The following is a 23,211-nucleotide window of genomic DNA, read 5'->3' as shown; positions in this document are numbered from 1 at the left end:
TTGCCTTGGCATCAATCCTTGGCACAGCTCGTTTTTACTTCTAAATGGAAATGGAAGAAAGGTGCTGTAAAACATTCAGAACAATATTTGCCCATTAGAGTTTAGCAGGTAAAGACTCTATACTAATTTTGGCAATAGCTACTTCTGAAAAAGTGTCTTCCCTCAGATGTAAAGTCTCCAGGAGGCCCTCTAGCAGCTGTCAGAATAGTAAATAAGTCTGGGGCTACCTTGCCTGCTTTACTGACTGAGAATGTGCCAACCTTTGAAGTGCCAACACCTGTAAGATTTGATTTAATGAAACATCTAATATTTAATCTAACAGGTTGTTTAGCTTGTGATATACAAAAAAACCATAGCTTCAAGTAACTGCCAGGAGAACAGTTCTCTGTGAATACACATTCACACACTGAGGCTGTAGCAGTAGAGTGAGAGATGCAGGCTCACACCTCTGATTTCCCCAGTCACCAGATACAAGGTAATTTGTAAGTAGGAGGAAGGGAAACCCCAAGCTACTTTTAGATGTAATAGCTAGATACAAACTGGTATTGTCTGAGGCCTGAGAACAGGGCCAGGAGAGGATCTAAAGAGGAGCGAAAATAAGTGTTGAGAAGTTGTTCAAATTAAACACCCAGACTTGGGGGCGGGGGGGGGGATTTGACCTGGGGCTCTATGGAATGTCTGATTTGAAGAATCTGAAAATTGAGTTTATGATTCACAAGCCAAGAGAACTTGTGGCTTCAGCAAGGTATTCACAGTCTATTAATAAGATTCTAAAATGGAGGTTTGAAACCCTTTATGTCTGGGACAATGCCAGAAGGAAAACTAGTCTAGCCACAATGATCAAACTAGGCAAATTGATACCCTAAGCATCAAATAAAGATCAACAGAGTCCTTGTTAAAGGGAAAACAGTAGAACAGAAACAGGTGACTTTGTAATAAGTAGCAAGAGATTCTTTGAAGAAAGTGACAAATCACTACTCGGATGCAATCAATGACTTTCAAAAGGCATTTAATAAAATACCACATAACAGACTTATTCGGAAAATAGATGCTCATGGGATTAAAGGGATGGTGATAACTTGGGTACATAATTGACTAAGGGATAGGAGGCAGATAGTAGTGGTGAACGGATGTTTTTCTGATTGGAGTAAAGTATGCAGTGGGGTCCCTCAGGAGTCAGTATTAGAACGATTGCTTTTCTTGTTATATATAAATTACCAGGACTTGGGTATAGGGAGTACAATTTCAGAGTTTGCGGATGATACAAAACTTGGCGATGTAGTAAATAGTGAGGAGGAAAGTAGAAGACTTCAGGAGGAAATAGACAGACTGGTGAAATGGGCAGACACATGGCAGATGCAATTTAATGCGGATAAATGTGAAGTGATGCACTTTGTGAGGAACAACATGGAGAGACAGTATAATCTAAATGGTACTATTTTGAGGGGGTGCAAGAGCAGAGGGACCTGGGGGTGCATATTCACAAATCTTTGAAGGTGGCAGGACAAGTTGATAAGGCGGTTAAGAAAGCGTATGGGATTTGTAAATAGGGGCATTGAATAAAAAAACAAGGAAGTCATGCTAAACCTTTACAAATCACTGGTTAGGCCTCAGCTGGAGTACTGTGTCAAATTCTGGGCACTATATCTTAGGAAAGATATCAAGGCCTTGGAGAGGGTACGGAGGAGATTTACCAGGATGATAGCAGGGATGAGGAACTTCAGTTATGTGGAGAGATTAGAGAAGCTGGGGTTGTTCTCTTTAGAGCAGAGAAGGTTAAAGGGAGACCAAATAGAGGTATTCAAAATTATGAGGAGTTTTGATAGAGCCAGTAGGGAGAAACTGTTTCTTCTGGCAAGTGGGTCGGTAACCAGAGGTCATCGATTTAAAATAATTGGCAAAAGAACTAGAGGGGAAATGAGGAGAAATGTTTTCACACAGAGGGTTATTAAGATCTGGAACATACCACTTGAAAGGCTGGTAGAAGCAGATTCCATCGGAACTTTCAAAAGGCAATTGGAGATGTATTTGAAGAGGATTAATGTGCAGGATTATGGGGAAAAAGCTGGGGTGTGGGACTAAATTGGACAGCTCTTTCAAAGAGCCGGCACGGGCATAATGGGCTGAATGGCCTCCTTCTGTGCTGTATGATTCTATGATCAGATAGACCTTTTCAGATATAAGAGTAATGAGGAGAGTTTTCTCTGAAAGTTTTGACTGGGAGAGGTGCCAACTATGAAGATTTTCAATCCAATCTGAAGATGTGAAGCTTATTAGCTATAATTACGAAAGATTTTCAAGGCCAAGAGCAAAACTAAAGAGCTGCTCCCTCATCTTGTAAAGAAAAAAAAACACTTGCATAAGTTTATAACAGCTCAATAAATGAAAGTAATATTTCTATCCTCTCCATCACATTAATTTTTTAAACCTGACTGCAGTATATCGATCCATTCCCTGTTTTGTAATTGACTCAAACACATTATGATCGAGAACGCCAATGACAAGCTGGAGACAACAGGAAAGGTAACGTCTGTCTAAATAAACGATCAAAGGTACGACATTCCTGTGGGCGCTGTTTTTACACCGAGACAGTAATTCGTTTATTTTAAACTGATTGACACCTGCCCATAACCGTTCCCATGGAAATGTAGCGTCTTAAGCATTTTGTGCTTAAACCTCACCCATTTGCAATTTTCTGCCCTCAGCAGTGCAGGAGAAACCAGTTACATAGGGCACGGTTTTAATTAGGTGGCTGGATGGCAGCGGGGGTTGGGGGGGGGCCAGTGGGTGCTCGGCAGACTGGAATAATAAAATCTTACCGTTCCCCACGCAATCACCATTAATTGGTGGCCGCTAACCTTGTTTCCGGGTTTGCCGTCTGAAAGCTGCACAGCGGGCAGACTGTGCACCCTCGTGACCTGCAGTCAGCTGGAGTGCCTGTATTTAAAGGGCCATTGCACCAATAGCTTTTGCTGGAGCAAGGAGCAAGCACGCAGAATGGAGCAGCACAGGGGCAAGGCAGCTCCAAGATTCAGTGACGCCTCACGTGTTGCTGGCCGGGGTGAGGAGGAGGAGGGAACTATTTTACCCGGCCGACAAGAGGAAGCGCCCTGCCTCTGCCACCAAGAAGGCCTGGCTCGAGGTGGCAGAGGAGGTCACCAGCAGGAGCAACATCTCACGCACTTGGGTCCAGTGCAGGAAGCGTTTCAATGACCTAACTAGGTCAACAAAAGTGAGTACACTTACTGATTCTCCTGCATTCCATGGTGCACATCAACCCCCAAGCCCCCCCCTCACATCATTCTGCACTGCCAAGACTACTCCATCACATCACTCCTCACACCCACTTAAGGCTCATCCTCAACTTACCTTCACTTCCTGAGCACTTCCTCACCTCCCCATTTGTGACCCCACCACTACCACTCACCCCAATGCTGTTCCAATGTGATGTCTCTGCCTCATACTCACCCTCTGATGCACCTCTTTCAGGGTCAGCCTCACCCAAACCAATGCATTCATTGGCTGGCTACTTCACCCTCACTCATACATATCTGTACTTTCTCCCCTTGTAGGAGAAGAGAGCACAAAATGCACGGGAGAGGGCGAGGACTGGAGGGGGTGGGGGCACAACAAATAGTGGTCCTCAGAGAGGCGGAGGAGGAGACCCTGGAGATCAGCCACACCCTCGAGTGCCTGTCCGTTGGGGACACTGAGACTGGCACCCCACAAACGTCTGGTGGCACAACTTTAACATTCATCACACACAACATGAACTGATGTTAACAATGATTGGCATGTCGCACACCTCAGTATGCTCATCGCAACATGACACATTTGTGATGATGCTTAATATTCTCTTCCAGGCCCTTCAACGACCAAAGTGACAGGCAAGGGCGATTCCTCAGAGGAGCTCCCAGCGTCTGAGGGCTCACCATCGCATCTTAGTGAGCCATCCACCAGCGCAGATACTCACACCTCGGTGGGTCCTAATAGTCAGTTAGTTGGGTTGGCACCTGGTGAGTCACCACACACAAGTGAGCACGAGCAGAGACTGGTGGCAGGGGCAGCTGTGGAGAGTCCTGCGTTGGTGGGCGCACTCCTCTCCAGGCTCTGCTCAGCTGGTCGCAGATGCTGAACCCTGGGGGCCATCCTTTAAAAGGAGAATGATCGAGGAACAACAGCACATTTGCAAGGTACTGGAACAGGCGCTATGCACTCTCTCCACAATAGCCCAGAGGATGGAGGAGTCCAACTCCTGCATGAGTTGAAAGACGGCACAGGTACGGGAGGGAATCTCTGAGATACTGTTAAAGGGACGTGAGCAAGTGTCTGAGATAGTGTCGCAGGTACGTGCGGGAATGTCTCTGATGGAGAGAGGGCTAGCCTCCATTGCTCCATTGAGCTTCAAGCACGGCTTACAAATTAGTCCATTCAGGCCCTGGCAATGACCTTTTGGACTCGGGGTGAACAATATTCTGCTGCCTTAAACAGGCAGACAGAAACTTTAAACTGGGCTTACAAGGCATCACACATGTCCTCCAAACTGTTGTTCAGCAGGGTGGTTGGAGTGATGTGGGCCTGGCCCAGGACAGGGATAATGGCGAAAGGGGACATGGAAGTGGGGACACCACTCAAATCACTCCCACGTCTCACTTGTTGCCCCCCTCTCAACCTGCCTCCTCTCCAAGGGCCGAGTCTGCCCCTGCACATGTGCAGGTGGAGCCCTCACAGGCTCCAAAATCCAGAGGGTGTAGGCCGAAAGCATCTAAGCAGTCAGGGCATGAACGTGAGCAACCTGCCACTACCTCTGCTGCAGCCACAGGGGATGTACCACGTAGAAGTAGTAGGAAGAGAAAGGCTAAGGTTTAGTGATCATGAAGGGTATGCACAAGGGTGTCTGACAGACTGTCATGTTTTTCATTTACATTTGTTTTTTGTTAAATTCACAATAAATGTTACACTTCTCACCACTACTCTCACGTCTTGCCCATTCTTGACTACCTTTTGTGATAGCGCCCTTTCATGTGCTTCATCATGAATAGCGAGACTTGATGCCACCCTTTGGGTGTGTTTACAGTGTATAGTTGTAGGACTATTTTGTGCGGGGCGGGGTTGGGGGTAGGGTGCGGCTGGTGTTGGCATTGCTCTTTGCAGATGTCCTTATGACAATCGTTCAAATATTAGTGACTCCCTGGCCTCACGAGCAGCCAGGTGAGCCGTTGCTCTGCCAGTGGACTCCTCGTCCTCTTCTTCCTCCTCCTCCTCCTCCTCCTCAGTATTGATGGCAGATGTGGCTGCTGGATGAGGGCATGGGGCCTCATCAACCAGTAATCCTCTCTGTTGCTCCATGTTGTGCAGGACATAACACACTGCTGTAATTTAACCCACTCTCGCTGATGCATATTGAAACGCTCCCCCAGAACGATCGAGGCATCGAAATCTCATCTTCAGCAGCCCTATCGCATGTTCAATTATAGACCTGATGGCGATGTGGCTGTCGTTGTATCGACGCTGTTCCTCGTTGATGGGATTCCTCAGAGGTGTCATGAGCCACGTGTGCAGGGGAGTATCCCTTGTCCCCGAAGAGCCAGCCCTTAAGGGTGTTTGGTGCGTGGAGGAGGGCCGGGATGTTGGATTCCCTCAGAATGGATGAATCATGGCAGCTGCCAGGGAATCTGGCGCACACATGAAGAAATCTTTTGTGGTGGTCACAAACGAGCTGAGTGTTGATGGAGTGATATCCCTTTCTGTTGATGAACAGTCCTGGCTCGTGTGCAGGTGCTCAGATTGCTATATGTGTGCAATCAATTGCACCCTGTAACCGTGGGAAGCCAGCCACAGAGTGGAAACCCACTGCTCTCTCCGTCTGGCTGAGGTCGTCCATGGGGAAGTTGACATATTGCGAGGCCCTGCGAAACAAGCTGTCGGTGACCTGTCTGTGCACTTGTGAGAGACCCCGGCAATGTCACCGGTGGCGCCCTGCAATGATCTGGAGATGAAGAAGTTGAGGGCAGTGGAGACTTTAACTGCCACGGGCAATGCGATGCCACCAGGCCCAGCCGGGAGCAGCTCGGCATGAAGGAGGCTGCAGATGTCTTTGACCACCTGGCGACTCACTCTCAGCCTCCGTAGGCACTGCTCCTCAGAGGTTCAGGAAGATCAGCCTCGATCTGTAGACCCTCCCACGAGGGTAGTGCCTCCTGCGATGTCGGTCCCTCTGTTGTTGCCCTCTCTGCTCTTGTGCAGGTGCCTGTGGGGCAGCACTGTGTTGTGGAGCTGCAAGTGGCGGAAGTGCACGCCGTGCCTGGTGAGGCTGGTGATGTTCCTCGTCCTCTGGTAAATGCAGCCATTGCGCCCCCCCCATCCTGATGGTGTCAGTTTGAGGGGGTCCAAAAAGTAGGTAAATATGTGTAAACAGAACAATTCTGAGTGTGAACCAAGAATTTTCAGTCTAAACACAAAGATCTCCCAGCCAAAAGTTTGTCTGAGAGAACTGAGTGCCCTGCTACAATAACTCACCTTTTATCCCCATCTGTCAAACAGGGATTTGAATGTTCCAATGGTTGCCGGCCTGCAACCCGCCTAGTTTCCCATGACGTGCTTCACACAGCACGGGAAACACATTGAGGCAGCGTTGAAATCACTTGTCAGCACGATTAATTATATTAAGGCAGATTTCAAGTACTTTAAGTACTTCAATTGTTGGTTTAAATATTGTCTCACCGGTTTTAATTGCCGGCGGGACTTCCGGGGTTCTGGAACGGCGCGCACTCAGGGTCTGGGACGTACGCATTTTTTGTCGGATTGGAGCCGGGATTCCTTCTGGCTCCAGAAATGCCCGATTTTGTTTGCCGCCCCGCACCCAACCCATCGGACTTCTATAGTTAAAATCTTGCCCATTGAATCACATAGGATGTACAGCACAGAAGTAGGCCATTCGGCCCAACAGTTAGGACAGCCTGGGCTGGTATAAATGTTTGAACAATACACCTGAACTACGTGTGTCCAGTCTTTATTGACTATGCTCACCAACCCCTGTGATTGGGTTATTGTGTGGTGTGATCATGAATGTGAACGTCACAGTTTGCTAAGGCTGCTCCTGTTCACACTCGCTGCTCATTGTTGTTACCTTTATAAACGTGTGTACCTTCATAGAAAGTACAAGAAATGGGGAATTGAACAACAATTAATTGTTATTCTGTGCTGCCATGTTCTTCTTTATCCTCTTCCTCCTCCCATCCATCTTCACTAATAATAATTTTATTAGAACATTTCATAATTAATGTATTAATTTAGCTAGAAGGCAGCATAAAAGTAGACATCTATGTGATCACATTTTGACTTACTTTTCTTAGTCAATTTGTATTTGTATGTTAGCCTAATTATAAAGTCTACATTTGATTTTTTACAATGGACAGTGCCACAACATCTAATTAAAGGGGTAATTTTCTGACGTCGTGCTCCTGGCAAGGAGCCTTGTTGCTGGGAGTCCTTATTTGAAATTCCAGTGTACAGCATATGCCAGAATTTCCAATGTGTACTTTTAGTGGGCAAGGCTCCTGGCTGAGAGTGAGGCCAAAAATTACTACATTGTGTGTGTGTTTCAATAATATATATAATATGTATGTATATTTTTTTCCTAGTGGTTGTTTTAAACTTGCAAATCCAGGTGTCTGACGTATTACTTGTCTTTAAACTCACTCTGCCTTTCACGTAAATATGTTGCTGCCTCCACCAGCCCTGAGACTTCATTTACTTACTCGATCCAATAGTGCCAGGATAGGAAATAGCAGTGTGATGTTTTGCCGACTTGAAGATGTAATTAAGCTTACATTTGCAAATCGAGGTGTCAACAAAAACTCTCGTGCTTTATTTAAAAGAATTGAGACTCTAAAAGCAGTGTTTTCCAATTTATTTTTAGCAGTGCACCTCAATCTGAAAACGGTTGTTCCTAATCAGGGTACAATGGGCGGGATTTTAAAAGGAAAAACGGGTGGGTTGGGGGCAGGGGGGAGTTGCAAGGCAATCAAAATCGCTGTTTTGGGAGCGGGCAGACATCCCGGCTGGGACCCGCACATTTTTGAATGAGACTCAAGCAAACCTGTGTGCATGTGCACAACAGTCACCAGGAAGTCTTGCCCCCACTTAAATCCAGCAGGCCGATAATTAAAGGGGCAAATATACCTCATTGAGGTACTTAAGGTAGTTTATTTTTTGCGTATTGGACACGTAAAAAGATTTTAACGTTACCTGGGCGGCTTTCTCACGGCTTCCGATTCACGCCTGGTGAAACCAAGCGAGAAGGGCCGGATCAGGCAAAAATAGACTAAATAAATGAAATAAAATTACATTTCCCATTGTAAAAAAAAAACATACCTTTAAAACAATATTGCCTGGACCCCCCCATTCCCGATCCCCAATCCCCGATGTCTCCATTCTGATCCCGATGTCCGATGTCCCCACATCTTTGTTCCCCCCCACACTCCAATCTCTATCCTAACTGCTGATGAGCTCTCTCTTTCCCTCTCTCCCTCCCCTCCGTTCCCCCCCCCCCATCGGATGTGCTGCTCCTATCACGAAATCCAGAAGAGGCTTTGATCGGCCTCGTTACCCGGGTATCACACCCACAAATCACCCCCCACACCCCTGGATTCTTCCCACCAGCATATTAAAATCCTGCCCAATATCTTTGTACTGGTCCCTCCAGTCATGTCCTTGTGCACCCATTGCCCTTCCTATGATTGCCTGTATCTGAGCTGTCTTCTGATAAAAGATTCAATATTGACTCCCTCAGATTTGTCCATTTTGAAATATGGCAATACATTCAATAACTACAGTAAATGAAGTTCATAATCCCATCCAACCACTTTTAACTGGAAATTTAATTGTGGAAAATTCCCTATCTCAGGTCTAATCGTACTTGTACACATGGCATTGGGTTATAACTCGTTATTCCAGTCAGCACTCATTAAGGTCAAGATCAACATCAAACAGTTGGCCTAGTGTACTTAATGTCAAGACATGCATTGACTTTTTTTAATTGCCAATACAGGAGAGAAGGTGTTGATCAGTGTAACTCTCATCTAGCATGAAGAATGTTCTAAGTTTCAAGACAGTGTACGTTTTTAAAAATGTCACTTAAATGGCAGAACGGCAGCATCCAGGCTCCGATGTATTATACTACAGAGTGTTAAGTCACTGTTTTGTAGTCTAAATTTCCCAACAAGCAAGTTCCTAATCTTGGCCAGATCATTAGGGGAAGAGATATTGAGAGACCAGGCTCTGGCCAACATGGAAAGAGGGAGAATCTTTTAAAAAGTCAGGTCAGAGAAGGACACTCAAATACTTCCCAAGAGTGATATTCTCAGAGGAAGAGATTGCTTGGCACTTTCATGGTCCAAGAATAAGAGGGGATGGAATTTGTTGACCTAAAGTGTCGGCCTTGTTCAGTGGTGGCAGTCTCGCCTCCGAGTCAGAAGGTTGTGGGTCAGGCCCCACTCCAGGATTGAGCACATCATCGAGGCTGATACTCCAGTGCAGTACTGAGGGAGTGCTGCATTGGCAGAAATGTCGTCTTTCACATGAGACATTAAACCAAGGCCCCAGCGGCCCCCTCAGGTGGACATGAAAGGTCTCATGCCATTATTCAATAATATTTATCTCTCAACCAACGTTATTAAAACAGATTAACTGGCCGTTTATCTCAGTGCTGTTTATGGAACCTTGCGGTGTGCAAATTTGCCTACATAACAACAGTGACTACATTTCAAAAGTAATTAATTGGCTGTGAAGCGCTTTGTGACATCCAAAGGACATGAAAAGTGTTCTAGAAATGCAAGTTCATTCATTCATCCTTTCTAAAGAGGGTGAGTAAAATCTTTTTTTAAATTGCAGATAAAGCATAGTCCTGTACTCAGACAATTTCAAGTGATATATATCTGCAAAGTGAGTGCAGTAGTGATTGTTTTACAAACTGCTGGTTTGTTACTATAACATGTCCCTCATCACAACACACTTTTCCCGGATCCCTTGTGGAAGCTACATGAAAGCTGATTTAAGAGCTCCACCCTTGATGCAATTAATCTCCATAGGAGCTACTTTGCTGTTCATCCACACTCGTATTAAAAAGGTTTAACTGTAACTGGCACTTCCTCTGTCTTTGCTAGAACCACTCCCAGTCAACAGTGTGGCTATATATGACTACAAGCAGTCCCCACAAACTGGAGTCCTGTTTGACATTCAATATCCAAAGCAGACCACCAACTTTTTCTCAAGATTAAAATTAAGCTACTTTGAAGGCAGTAATTATCGATCATCGCTCCATAAGGGTAAGAAAACATCAATTAACTGGGTAATGTCTGATTTCCACCAGTGTGTTTGCCGTGGATTAAAGGATTTTCTGGAGTTAATTGCAGATTTTGGTCCAATAGTATAATAAAACTGATTGTACTTGAATGGCTGATTCTAGTTGGACCAGAATCTTCCAGTGTATTACATGATGTGGAAAAATGGATCGAGGTAGGTGAGTGAGTTGAAAATTTATTTTGCAAGAAGAACTTTTTCATAGTTCTTCATTTATCCACTCCCCACAGGAACCACAAAAACCACCTATCAAATTCCTAAATCTTTTTTTCAAACTTGTCTAGGTAGCTTTGTTGCTTTCTGACTCCCCTCCTCCGCCATAACCTCACCTGAAGAGGAAATTCCCAGCCATGGGTGATGTGATTCACTCCTGGGCCCCTCGCTCCTTGTAAATAATTCATGTCCTTTTTAGGATTTATTTTAAACAGTCCTTAACGTCAGGGGTCCACTTTTTAAATTTGGAGTTTCACATAAATCAGTGAACTCTTTCTCCCTCTAATGATCTGCATTAGCAGATATCGTACCTTTCTCTGGGGCTTGGGCTTTTCTGTCGCTCTTCCCCACCATTCCCACCCCCAAGAAGCACTCTTAATTCCCTTTACTGTGTCTTTCTGGAACTCCTGCCTCCTGTTGCTGCCCTGATTTTGAATGTTGCTGCACACTGTGGTGAAAATTCCTGATTCACTGAATTTCAGAAAGTAATCTTTTGTGTAAGGCAGTTTGAGACTCGCAAAGGATTCTACCTAAATGTTAACTTATTACTTTTGAACCCCTTCCTCTGATCACATGTCATCGCAACTCCCATTGTCTTCAGAAGGCTATAATGGTCAATAACAGGCAGTCCAGGCCAAATTTACAGCCCCACATATAAATTGTGTATAAAAAGAAATTACTTCAGAATGAATTACAGATTGTAACAAAATCTCCAGGTTATGTTGACCACAAATGTTGTGTGATTGCATCATATAAAAGGTAAGTGATGTAACAGTTAACGTACACATGGTTACTGTGATCTCCTGGACTGGTTTTGATCACCTGAGGGATTTGGAGAGTTATTTTCCCCCCTTATTGGCCCTGAGTTTTTCTGGGTTTTTTGCCTCTCCGAAGAGATTACATACCTGCAGGGTTTTGGGAAGGGTCGAGACATGATGCTTCTGGCATCACAAGTGTGGGGCAGGCTTGATAGACCAGCTGGTGTTTTCCTGCTCTTTATTTTCATATGTTTGGCCCTCTGGAATGTGCCTTTTGACCACTCAAACTCAATTGTTCCCCAAATGATAAAGGGTGCATTTAGACCGATGGGGTCTGATGTGGTTTTGCTTGACACCAATGCTGCAATTTATAGTGTAAATACAGCCTAAATCCAAAATCAGGGCCTGACCGGACAACTGGAGCGAAGCAAAGTGAAACTTCCTGGAGGAGTAATTTGCTTCACAATTAGTTTGGGCCTTCGTACCCAATTTACACTACACAAGTTTAGCGTCAGTGTGAAATCGCTTCAGGCCAACGCTAAACCTATAGCGCAAGCTAAACATTTTTTTAAAAGTGCATTTTATTCCCATACTAATATGTTTTTTCTTGTGATAGATGATTATAAACAGTTACTGAGCTACAAACTATGTTCTTTCCATATGCCAACTGTAGTGGGAGTGGTTTTATGTTGGAAGGAAATACGCCTATCTGACTTGTCAATGCATAATGACCAAATAATGCTGGAATATTGGGAACAATTTTCCGAGTGAGCACTGGCAGGAAGGAATCGAGCACACAATCACCATTTATCAAAAAATCATGGGCAACAGGTGGGGTTCCCTACCACCAGTGCAACCTTGCAAAATTGGCCAACTTCTAAACCCATCTACATATTCAAAACCTTCATTGCTTCTTGTAACTGTACTACGTTGTTTATTATCTTTTTTTTAAACAGATTTTTTGAAAGGCAAATTAATTTTCAACACTTGGTTGCCTGGAACATGCTACAGTAATATTACATTCCAGCTGGTGGCAGAGGCAAATGTCAATAGAGTTCCATTAATGGAGTACAGTCCTGTTGGTCATGAGCCAAAACATCACCGAACAGGTAAATACTCATTTCATATGCCTTTCCAAGATGGTGCTGAATCTCTAACCTTACCCGAAGCTTGTGAACTTTGTACATATGCCCTGTAGCCCTATGTTTACTGTCCAAGAGAAACAGTTTGGTTATTTCCATCTTATCAATAGCTGTCATTATTTAGGAGATTTGAGTCTCCAGCAAAAATAAGTTTAGTTGCTTGACCCTTTCTTCATTTCTTAGGCCCCGAAGGCTTGGAATTATCCTGCTCACCCTCCTTTAAACCCTCTCTAATACGGCTGTATCTTTTTCAAGGATGGATGGATAAAACGGTGTGCCCTACTCCCGAACTGGACTCCCCGTTGATCTGTAAAATGTCAATATAACTTGTTCTTACTTGTTGTTCAATGCCGTCCAAATGTGCCCAGTATCTGACTCGCCTTATTAATTGCTATCTCACACCGACTAGACGCTGTCTGAATATGATCACGGGTCACTTTCAAACTCTGTTCTTTTTGGCTTCTGTCAATGGAGAAATTCCTGAAATTCTAGTTATGCTCTCCTTTTTAAGTATGTACCTCAATAAGATTAGGCTTACCTAATCCCACAATTCAATTGGCCTACTTAAAATAGAATCCTTTCATGTTATACACACATTTACTGTTACCTGCTTTACCCTACGTTTATCCACATTAAAAAATCCATCTGTCATCTGAATCCATCTAAAAAAAAGTCTCACCAAATGCGATCAATCCCTTTTCTACTTGTTCCTTTCCCTCCGAGCCATCAGCAACTTTATTAAATAATCTACTCCTACAGATATCATGGCCTAAATTTTAACCCGGAAGAGCGGGTGGGTTGGGGGCCAGGGGGGCAGTAAAAATTTTCAAAATCTAAAACCCGACCCCAACCCATCCACTTCCGGTTTTAATGGAGGCGGGTCGAAGAGCGGCCGACCAACCCGCTCTTAGGAGGCAGGTCGGTCACTGAAAGCTTTCAAGGAGGCTGCGGGCCTCCATTTTTACAGCTTTTTTTATTTTTAACCCCTGGGGGCCGGGATTCCGGGGCCTTCTGTTTTACTCCACATGAGCGGAGGCGAGAAGGCCCGAAACAGTAGGTAAATGCCTTTATCGCACTGCTTGTCAGCCCGGAGGAGCAGGAGTGCTTCCCCCAGGCCCAACAAACTTACCTGCAGTGACCCCCCCCACCCCCACCCCATGATCTCCAACTCCCCCACCTCGATCTTCGACCCCCTTCCCACGATCTTTGACCCCCAATGACTCCAGACCCTCCCCCCAATGACTCTGTACCCCCATGACCCCCCCCCCCCATCTAAGACTTAGCTTCTTGCATCCGCTTCCTGCCTCTTCTCCCGTCCGACTGACGGTCAGACTGTCAATCAGGATGGCCTGTCGGGCGGAAACCAACAAAAAAAGTAAAAGATGTCCTTATGTCAAAATCGTAAGGACGTCCGGGAAACTTGTACTTCTGGTTTCCTATCAGGAATTCCCCCCACCCCTTTCCCTGCTCCGTGTTAAAATTTAGGCCCACATTTCATAGTATTCATAAATATTGCAGCAACCCCAAAACAGATCACTGTGGAATTCTGCTGTTGGTTTTACCAGACAGGCCACTTTCCCTTTAACACCACCCTCTGTCTTCTGTTGGCAAATCAGTTCTCACTCCACCTGGACAATTTACCAACTTCTCTACAAGTCTTAAGCTTCCTTATTAGCCTCGTGTGAAGAATTTTGCCAAACATTTTTTTGAAAATCCAAGTAAATTACAATGGAGTTGTTGACAAATTGTCTCGGTGATTGAGAACTGACTTGGCAACAGATGACAGGGTGACAATAATACCTCATCTATGTTCTGCTTATTCAGATATTGTGTGTAAAATTAACAAGTTTGTTGGTTTGCAGTTGGCTTTATCTCACTGGAGTGCTTTTCAGTCCACCTTGTGAAAAGTTAGAACGTATAGAGATCATAGTATCCAGTACACACAATAAGGGGTCTTATTGTTCTGATTCCTTGATCAGGCTGTCGTTAAATTAGATATTGGGCAGCAAAGATGCTCTCCAGATCTTAGGTCCAAAGTCCTTGGACACTCCTATAAGTTGACCTCACATCCCCTGAGAGAATATCGACTGTAAACCCATAAATTTGTAACAATGTTATCATTGTATCAGCATAATTAACTCTGTGTAAATTTTACAACAACCTTTCCCAGCACAGAGCTTCATGAACTAGAACGGATATCGGGAGTTCAGGCACAGATGTGGGGTCAGCATGATTTGCTGTCTGTTAAAGTGGATGTTGTGCAGGCCACAAATCAGGTGCACTGATCTCTCGACTGAATTCCCAACACGAGCTCCTGTCGTACGAAAGACTAACCAGGGAGCAATAAATTATGAACATAATGGTGAAAATAACAGAGTGTGTCAACAATGACAAAAACAATGTGCGTCGCATGTACATAACAAGTACATATCCTTTCAAACTGATTTTAAAAGTTCTTTTGTCGCTGGATGACTGGATTCAATAGTTTGGTATAGTGGACAAAACTCTTTTGAAAGCATAGTATAAAAAGTTCAGTCATCCTGATTTTATTTAATACCTCGTCAATAAGGAAACCCCTTGTTTTTCCCTCGACAGTTCCCTACCCACCAAACAATGTGTCAATGAAGGTTGTGTACGGAAGCAGTCGATCTGTCAGTGAAATTCATGCTGGTCATGAACAGGTTTTTCTCGACATTAACCAAACTGTCGACGAGGAAAGTAACACGGTTGCGACTGAGGTCAGTGATCTCGCAGCAAAGGAGTCGATCGGTTGGGGAGATTATAATTCGACCAGTGAAGGAATCATCACTGACTGGACGCTGGAGTTCCAACCAGACAGTAAAGAGGTTTCAGCAAGTGGAAGCGATTATTTAGATATAATGAATGTCACTGAACAAGATCAGCAAAATATTATTTACACAACCACAGAACCTGCACGCTCTGCCGCCAACCCGGAGACTGTTTGGCTTATGCTCGAGTGGTTCCCTCCAAAGCCACCTACAGCTTACGATAGCTTCAACATTTACATTCAAAGGCAAGGTAAGCCAAACTACCGATCCCACTGCTGTAAAATACCAACCAGTGTGATTTCAAATATATTGGGTTATGTTATCTTATTCATTATTGTATCAGCTGTGGCTCAGTTGGTAGGACTCTTGCCTCTGAGTCAAGAAGGTTAGCACGTATCAAGCCTCACTCCCAGGCTGACACTCCAGTGCAGTACTGAGGGAGTGCTGCACTGTTGGAGATGCTGTCTTTCAGATGAGATGTTAAACTTTAGGCCCCATCTGCCCCCTCAGGTGTCCTGAGCACGAAGATCCAATGGCACTATTTCAAATAAGATCTGGGGAGTTCGCTCCTATGTCCTGGGCCAATATTTATCCCTTGACCAACATCACTGAAAAAACAGATGATTTGGTCATTATCACATTGCTATTTGTGGGATCTTGCTGTGTGCAAATTGGCTGCTGCGTTTCCTACATTACAACAGTGACTACTTCATTGGCTGTACAGTGCTTTGGAACGTCCTGAGGTCATGAAAGGCGCTATATAAATGCAAGTTCTTTTTTTTCGTTACAATAGGTTGATTAATGAGATGGAGCTACAGCATCATAGCCCTGATCTCCGTCCTACGAGCAAACTTCTCCCCTGGATCATGGAATTAGCCCTGTAGGACCAACGTGCCAGGTGTCAGGCCACAGTTCAGATGCCCTGGTGTACTTTTTTTTTCTGGTATACACTTAATAAAATACCCCTAGAGAAAAATAACTACAAATGTGTAAAAGAACCCTTCCTCTCCCTTCAAAAATACCGAGAGACCACCTTCAAAATGACAATGTCTCATAACAGCACTTAAAAGTTGCTTTGTACTAATTTAGGAATCGCAATTATTTTTCTAATCACCTACATCTTGCCTGAGAAAAAGAAGCTTTGAAACAAAAATTGTCACATCATGTTCATTATATGACATTGTTAAAATCGTGTTTCTTCCTCCACAACTCTTGAGAATACAAAAGCCTTACTGTGGGACACAGACGTACTCCCCTCTCAAAAGAGAATATACAGTTTAAAGAGCATAAAACAAAAATGAACACGTCGCATACATTTAATCACTGCAGAAGACTGTTCCAAAGATGCACTGTCAATAGTTTCAAAAGATTCATCACTTTGCACATTGTTGCTCATCTTAATATTTCTCGTTCTCCTGCAGGGAACTCCACTGAAGTTTTCACGGTAGAAAATAACAGTTATGTGTTCGAGGTGGAACTCCGAGAGTCAGGGAAGTACGAGGTGTCTGTAACAACAGTCAGCTCCTTTGGAATCTGTCAAACTAGAGAGAGCTCATCCAAGAAACCCTTGACCTTTTACCTAAGTAAGTACCTTGTCATGCAGGGCGAATGAGAGGGCTCCAGCAGGTAAATTCAGTTTCAGAGCCACTTTCAGAGGGAGTCGAAATCTGTTACATTTGCTTTGGGACATCCTGAGGCCGTGAAAGGTGCTATATGAATCTAAGTCTTTCTTTTTGCGTTTGTTCCCCTGTGGGCTTGGAGGCATTTACTCACTTTGGCTTTAACAAGAGGGTAGCTTTCGGCTGCAAAGAAGACCAACCTCCTTCACTGCACCCCCTGTAGCAGGACCACCAAGAAATCATTACTAAATGCCGGAATTTCCTCCACTGCTAACATCGCGCACATTTTTCCAACTATGGCCCTGTATTTCCTCGCTATCTTCAGCCCTTGTTAAAAATGATCGAGGAAATTTGCATTTAGTGCATTAGGTCTCTTAGGCACTGTTAATGCGCTAGACGTGAGTTTACTTCATCATTTTGGCAAGTTTAATGATCGGCCCGCCCAAGCCTCGTGCGTTCCATTTGAAGAGGAGCACCGTTCGCCTGGTCATGCTGTGCCCAGGAAGTTCCTGCCTTTATGCCGTTACTACACTCCGGGAAAGTTAGAGCCACGTAAAACAAGTGCAGCTGCTCTCCCAGTCACCTGATTCAGATAGAAGTGAGGAGTCTGCGAGCTTTGGCGAGTCCCCAAACTTTGCTTGCTGATTTCTGGTTCAAGACGTTTCTCAACCCCTTTTTTTCCCCCAGTTTTGCTCACTGAGACTCGAGACTTGCATGCTACCGTCTCACCCCATCCCTACATGTTTTGGCCCCCCAGCTCCCCACATACTCTGATTCTGAAGAAGGTGTGACATTCACTGTAGGCAGGCCTCTCTACACCATCCTTCAGGAATGGGGTGCTTTGCACCTTACTTTGCCTGCCCTGGTCAAACCATTGAACATCTTCTGGCATTGCTGTGCAATCCTCAGTACAAGGGAGATGGCAGTGAGTGCCAGGGCCATCTCCGACCAGGGGGTTATGGCTGATGCTCCTGGATGGCTTGCTGCTTGGGACACCCAGAAGTCAGTCCCATCTGTTTTCCACCTCTTCCATGAAAGCTTGCACGTCTTCCTGTGAAAAAATTCACCTCCCGCTGGCAAGATACTGCCCTGTCATAGTGCCCCATGGGCATAGCTGGCCTGTGACTGCTCATGGTTCTGGCAAAGGGGCACTTTAGATGAGGAATGGGAGATGCCGAGTGCATCACATGGTGTTGAGGGAATGATAATGAAGACTGCACACTTTACAGAGGCTGCGCCACTTCTACACCGAAGGGTCCTGGGGTCTAAGCTGCTTACTGCGCTTTGAGAATACAATTAACCAGAACTTACATCACTTCATATGCAAATTAACCTACTCAGGAAACTTGCATGTGACTCTCTCTGTTGGTGAACGGCACAATGGACATTGAGGAAATTCAGCGTCTATTGGGTATATCTCTCCCCCGTTACTACACCACAGTAGTGCCATAAACGGTACTGAGCATCCTCTTTAATGGCAATCAGCAGCCCTTTAAGTGTTTTTGTCTCATCCAGAGAAATGTAGATATCTCTGTCCTTTGCACATTTTCGACACACAGTGAACAATTGGAAATCAAGGTGAAAAACGTGTCCTCATAAAATTCAGTGAGGCCAGACCCCCCCCATACTGCCAACAGATCTGACATGTTGGCAGTATAGAGTCTGTCATTATTTTTATCCTGTCTTTCGATGATGCCACCACAATATAGGGTATCCTGACTTTTCCATTGAATTCCTGTCTTGGAAAAAAACCTCCGTTCTCACGAGCTTTTCTCTTTTTCCTCTTTCTCCTTCGCTCTTTCTCTTCCTTTTTATCTCTCTCTCCTTTCTTTCTCTCTCTGTCTCTTTCTTGTGGGATTGATATTCCATAACAGGTCTTTTTAAAAGCCACAAGGGAGTGAAAAATTTGGGACTTGGTCACGTTTTTGTAATGTCTGCTTGGTGTCGGCAACAGCTTGGCACCGTTGGCGGCATTGTTGCCTCAGAGTTGTGGGTTCAAGTCCCACTATCACTTGAACACATAATCAGAGCTGGCACTTCAGTGCTCTACTGAGAAAGTGCTGCATTGTCAAAGATCTTGTCTTTCAGATGGGATGTTAAACCAAGGCCTTATATGCATGCTCCGGTGGATGCAAAAAGAGCAGAGAATTCTCCTGGTGTCTTGGCAAATCTTCTCTCTACCAAAAGCACCAAAAACAGATTATATGGTCTTTCATTTGCTGTGTGTAAATTGACTCCTGCGTTTGCCTACAACAGTGCTTCAAAAGTAATTCACTGATGTAAAACACTTTGGTATATCCTGAGGATGTAATAAGACACTATATAAATACAAGTTCATTTGCTTTTTATCTGCCAGTTATCCTTGTGAATCATCAAGCTGGTTTGAGTTCTGCCCAAGCATTTGATTCAACATTATGTTCTTCTCAGGTCAGAAGCTAAATTGTTTTTCTTGAAGAATATTTTACTTTCATTCTTTTTTGAAGGTCCTTCTGGGAAGTGGTTTAAAGAGATCACTGAAAGCCCTCAGAATGTTGGCGTGAAGATGCTAAACTCTATCACAGCCCTCGTATCCTGGACCCACTCGCAAGAAAACAACTATGACGGTATTGTGTCGGTTGTATCTCTCTCTTGTCAACAGCGATTAGAGGGCCAAAGAATTGAATCCCTTTATTGCTCCAAGGTATTGAATTGTACCAAACTATGGAAACTGTATTAGATGAAATGAGATTGTATGCTGTGAAAATGCTTATTGACCAAAGGATTTACATATGAAAGGCACCCCGAATTCTCCCCACTGCCAACACCACCACTTTGGATTATGTCTCTCCCTATTTTGCGTTTTCCCTGCATAATATCTAATTTCCTGATTATGAATGCAAGCAGAAAAGATATTCCCAATATTCCCATCTCTGCCAATATCACTGTGGTAAACAATTTTACGACACCAAGTTATAGTCCAGCAATTTTATTTTAAATTCACAAGCTTTCGGAGGCTACCTCCTTCCTCAGGTGAACGATGTGGAAAAAGATCACAATATCACTGTGGCCACTGAGATGTGTGAGTGTCGTCTAATTTTCCCTCTGGTTTGCCCCCTCCCTCCCCTGGTCTCTGACAAGATGTTAAATCTATACTCTGCATCTTTTCAACTGAGAACAAGAGCTCTGGACATGTGCCTATATGCTACCACTCCACAGCATGGTTGATACAGCAATGTACTGGGCTAACCTTGGAGCTTGATTTATACATCGACGCTGAAAATAATTGCATTTGTGTGTCCATCCACTTTCTCCCATCTGATTGAGACCTGGTAACCATATGACCATTAATGTATTATCAGTCATTTGATTAGCTGGGACCATTCAGATGGGAGAAAGCAGGTGATGCAGTGTTTTACATGGAATTCAACTACAAGAAAAAGATTGCTCAGATCAGAGTTCAGGGACGAGCCCACATTCCTGAAAGCCCCATGTAAAGGTACAGTTATACATGGCCTTCATTCACTAAGACCGAGACTTCGGGTGACTGTGCACCCCAGTAGTAGTCCAGCCCTAAAAATAAACTGACCTTCCCTCCCAGCCTGCATCATCAGCTCCAGGCCATGAGTTGGACTCGAGCTTAGTCTTACACTGCTCACTGCCATGGAAAGGGCAGGTAGGAAATTCTTTGGCAACTTAACAGCGACTTATGAATGGAGAAGAGCCTCTGATCGGGGCTCTGAATGGAGGCGAGATAAATCTCAAAATAAGGAATAAATAATCAGTGTGTTAAAAAATAAGTATGTGCTCCAAGTTGCTGTGGTGCAAGTACTTTTAAATTGTCTTTTTTTAAAGTTATGCAACTGATAGTCTTTCCAAAATCCTGAGTACACCCTATCAGAGTTTCAGCTCATCACTGTATAGGGGAGAGGATTTACATCCTCTGTGAGCAACGTACTCGGATTCAATTACTATTTATTTACTATTTGCATCTTTTATTCTTTTCACGTTGTCTCTGATTTCCCTCTTGATGTTGTGGTACTGAATTTTTTTTTTACTGTTATTCTTAGCCTCAGCTGCTGTGCTTTATTTTTCTCTCTTTGCCTCCCTGATCATCTTTTTAACGTGTTTCTGCAATATTTTTATTCATCCCAGCGAGCCCCTCCTTCTTTCTCTTTGAGGGACTTCTACTTGCACGTTTTCCTCTTTATCTTACTTTTCATTTGTTTGCTGCTGCATTAAGGGTCGCGTTTGTTTAGTCTGAGCTTGATGGTTTTGGGAATGTGTTTGTCGTGCCTTTAAAGATGTCCCATTAAAGGCCTTTATACCTTTAAAGGTGTCCCATTGGTCGACATGAGTACCTGGTCTTTCTGTTGTGGCACGGTAACTTCCTATGATTGAAAACCCTTCTTGCTCCAAACTAGAGAAAGAAATTTGGGGTTGTGTATTGAATAATGAGTGAATAATGTGGAAGAAATTATAACTGCACCGTTATATTTATATTTTGCTTCCATTTGGTGGTTTAAGCAGAAATGCTACATATAGACCACATTTGACTTGCTAGCTTCTGCTTTATAAAATATATTTTTGCACATTCACATTAATATTCCCCGTCATTAATAAGCTCTTCCTTTACCTTGTAAAATGAATTGTCAGTCAAATAGTGACACGTGGGGATCCAGTATTGCTACTAAATATATGTTCCTGCTTTTCCCACTGTACTTCCAGCTAGATCAAATAATTGATCTCTGCATTAGACTTTAATCTATTCACTGGTTCACTGAATGTTAAAACGAGAGGTCCTTTCATTAAGCAGTAATGGCTGAATAGCTTTTGGTACTGACATAATTTATTAGTTTAGCCCCAGGATATTATGTATGAAGCAATGTTCATTGTTTCGGTGTGTTTCTTATAATTCCAATTTGCAATATCCAGACATTTGCCAAAAATCATTATTCAAGATGCTATTTGAAAATAGACTTGTGTATTTTGAACAATGGAAAGAGGCCCTCTGTACTCTAGTGTTTATGATGAATGGCATCGAGCTGGAATATTAATAACGCAGTTTCCAATACAGAAAGGGAACTAGCAATGAGATTTTCAATGCAGACTTGTGTGTGTGGACTACAAGATTAGATATTAACATGCTGTAAATGAATGGCTCTTCATGAATAAAATAGACCCAATCTGACTATAGTTCTGTAAGGGATGAAAAACAAAGATGTGTGATATTTGAGCAGTGACTGGGCAGCAATGATTTTGGAGTGAGGGAGTTAGCAAATGTGTTTCTGTATACATCAAAATGGAAAAATACAGATTACTTACGTTAATATCTTTGCTTTATCAGGTAAATCTGAGCAGTAACATCATTGGAAACCTAATGCCCGGGGCATATTACCAGGTTGTGGTCTACCTGACGAATGGACTTGCTGTAGGTCCTCCTTCTCTCCCACTCACATTTGGCTTGGGTAAGTATTCAGGAATCTGCAAACACCACCTCCAAAAATCTCTACCGGGCTCAACACGAATAAACATGGAGTCTCCTACTTCTAAAAGCCATACAAGTGCAAACACTAAACACCAACTTTAACATCCTTTTTGCTGTTTTTATGAATAAGGTATTATTTAATATTGAAGTACAAACTGCAAGGGGGAAGAAGTGTCAATTGTAAAATCATGTGCTAATATCCAGCCCAATATCAGCATCAGAAAACATGGCACAAAATGTTCCAGTGGACTCCCCGCTATATCCTGCATCTCCCTTCCATGTAAAAAGAAAGAAAGAAAGAACTTGCATTTGTATAGCACCTTTCATGACCTCAGGACGTTCCAAAGCGTGTCACAGCCAATGAAGTACTTTTGAAGTGTAGTCACTGTTGTAACCTAATAAACAGAAAAATGAAGAATGGAGTGTTTTTCTCTGCCCCTCACCTCAGCTCCCCTAAATCCCCCGAACCCAGAAGGGTATTGAGACTTGGACTAATACACAGGAGGATCTGACAGCTGAGGATCTCCAAATCCAAGACCTCTGCTGCGACCCACACTTCGAAAATGACCTCGCTTGACGAGAGCATTGGTCAGAGAATTCATGCTACAGTTTTTTGGCCCTATCTTCAGTCTAGCACTTCTCTGTGCTGACAGCCTGTGCCATAGTCAGAAGGTCATGGGTTCAAGTCCCACTCCAGAGACTTCGGCACATAATCTAGGCTGACACTCCAGTGCAGAGATACTGAAAGACCAGGTTCTGGCCAACATGGAGAGAGGGAGAATTTAAAAAAAAAAGCCAGGTCAGAGCAGGACACTCAAATATTTCCCAAGAGTGACATTCGCAGAGGCCTGGGAAGAGATTGCT

General features: G+C 43.9%; 1 protein-coding gene across 3 annotated transcripts in view; it reads left to right on the top strand.

Moving 5' to 3' along the window:
- ptpro (protein tyrosine phosphatase receptor type O) overlaps positions 1 to 23,211 on the top strand; it is a 140,724-nt gene that overhangs the window by 56,158 nt on the left and 61,355 nt on the right. For all 3 annotated transcript variants that reach the window (XM_068004774.1, XM_068004773.1, XM_068004771.1), the window contains exons 3-8: positions 10,167 to 10,328; positions 12,290 to 12,442; positions 15,071 to 15,514; positions 16,686 to 16,847; positions 19,367 to 19,563; positions 22,207 to 22,327. In XM_068004774.1, coding sequence (XP_067860875.1) covers positions 10,167 to 10,328; positions 12,290 to 12,442; positions 15,071 to 15,514; positions 16,686 to 16,847; positions 19,367 to 19,563; positions 22,207 to 22,327 — 1,239 coding nt within the window. The remainder of the gene's footprint in view (positions 1 to 10,166; positions 10,329 to 12,289; positions 12,443 to 15,070; positions 15,515 to 16,685; positions 16,848 to 19,366; positions 19,564 to 22,206; positions 22,328 to 23,211) is intronic.

Source organism: Heptranchias perlo, chromosome 24 (genome assembly GCF_035084215.1).
Source record: "Heptranchias perlo isolate sHepPer1 chromosome 24, sHepPer1.hap1, whole genome shotgun sequence".
Classification (NCBI taxonomy): Eukaryota; Metazoa; Chordata; class Chondrichthyes; order Hexanchiformes; family Hexanchidae; genus Heptranchias; species Heptranchias perlo.
This window is presented reverse-complemented; position numbering and strand designations above follow the sequence as displayed.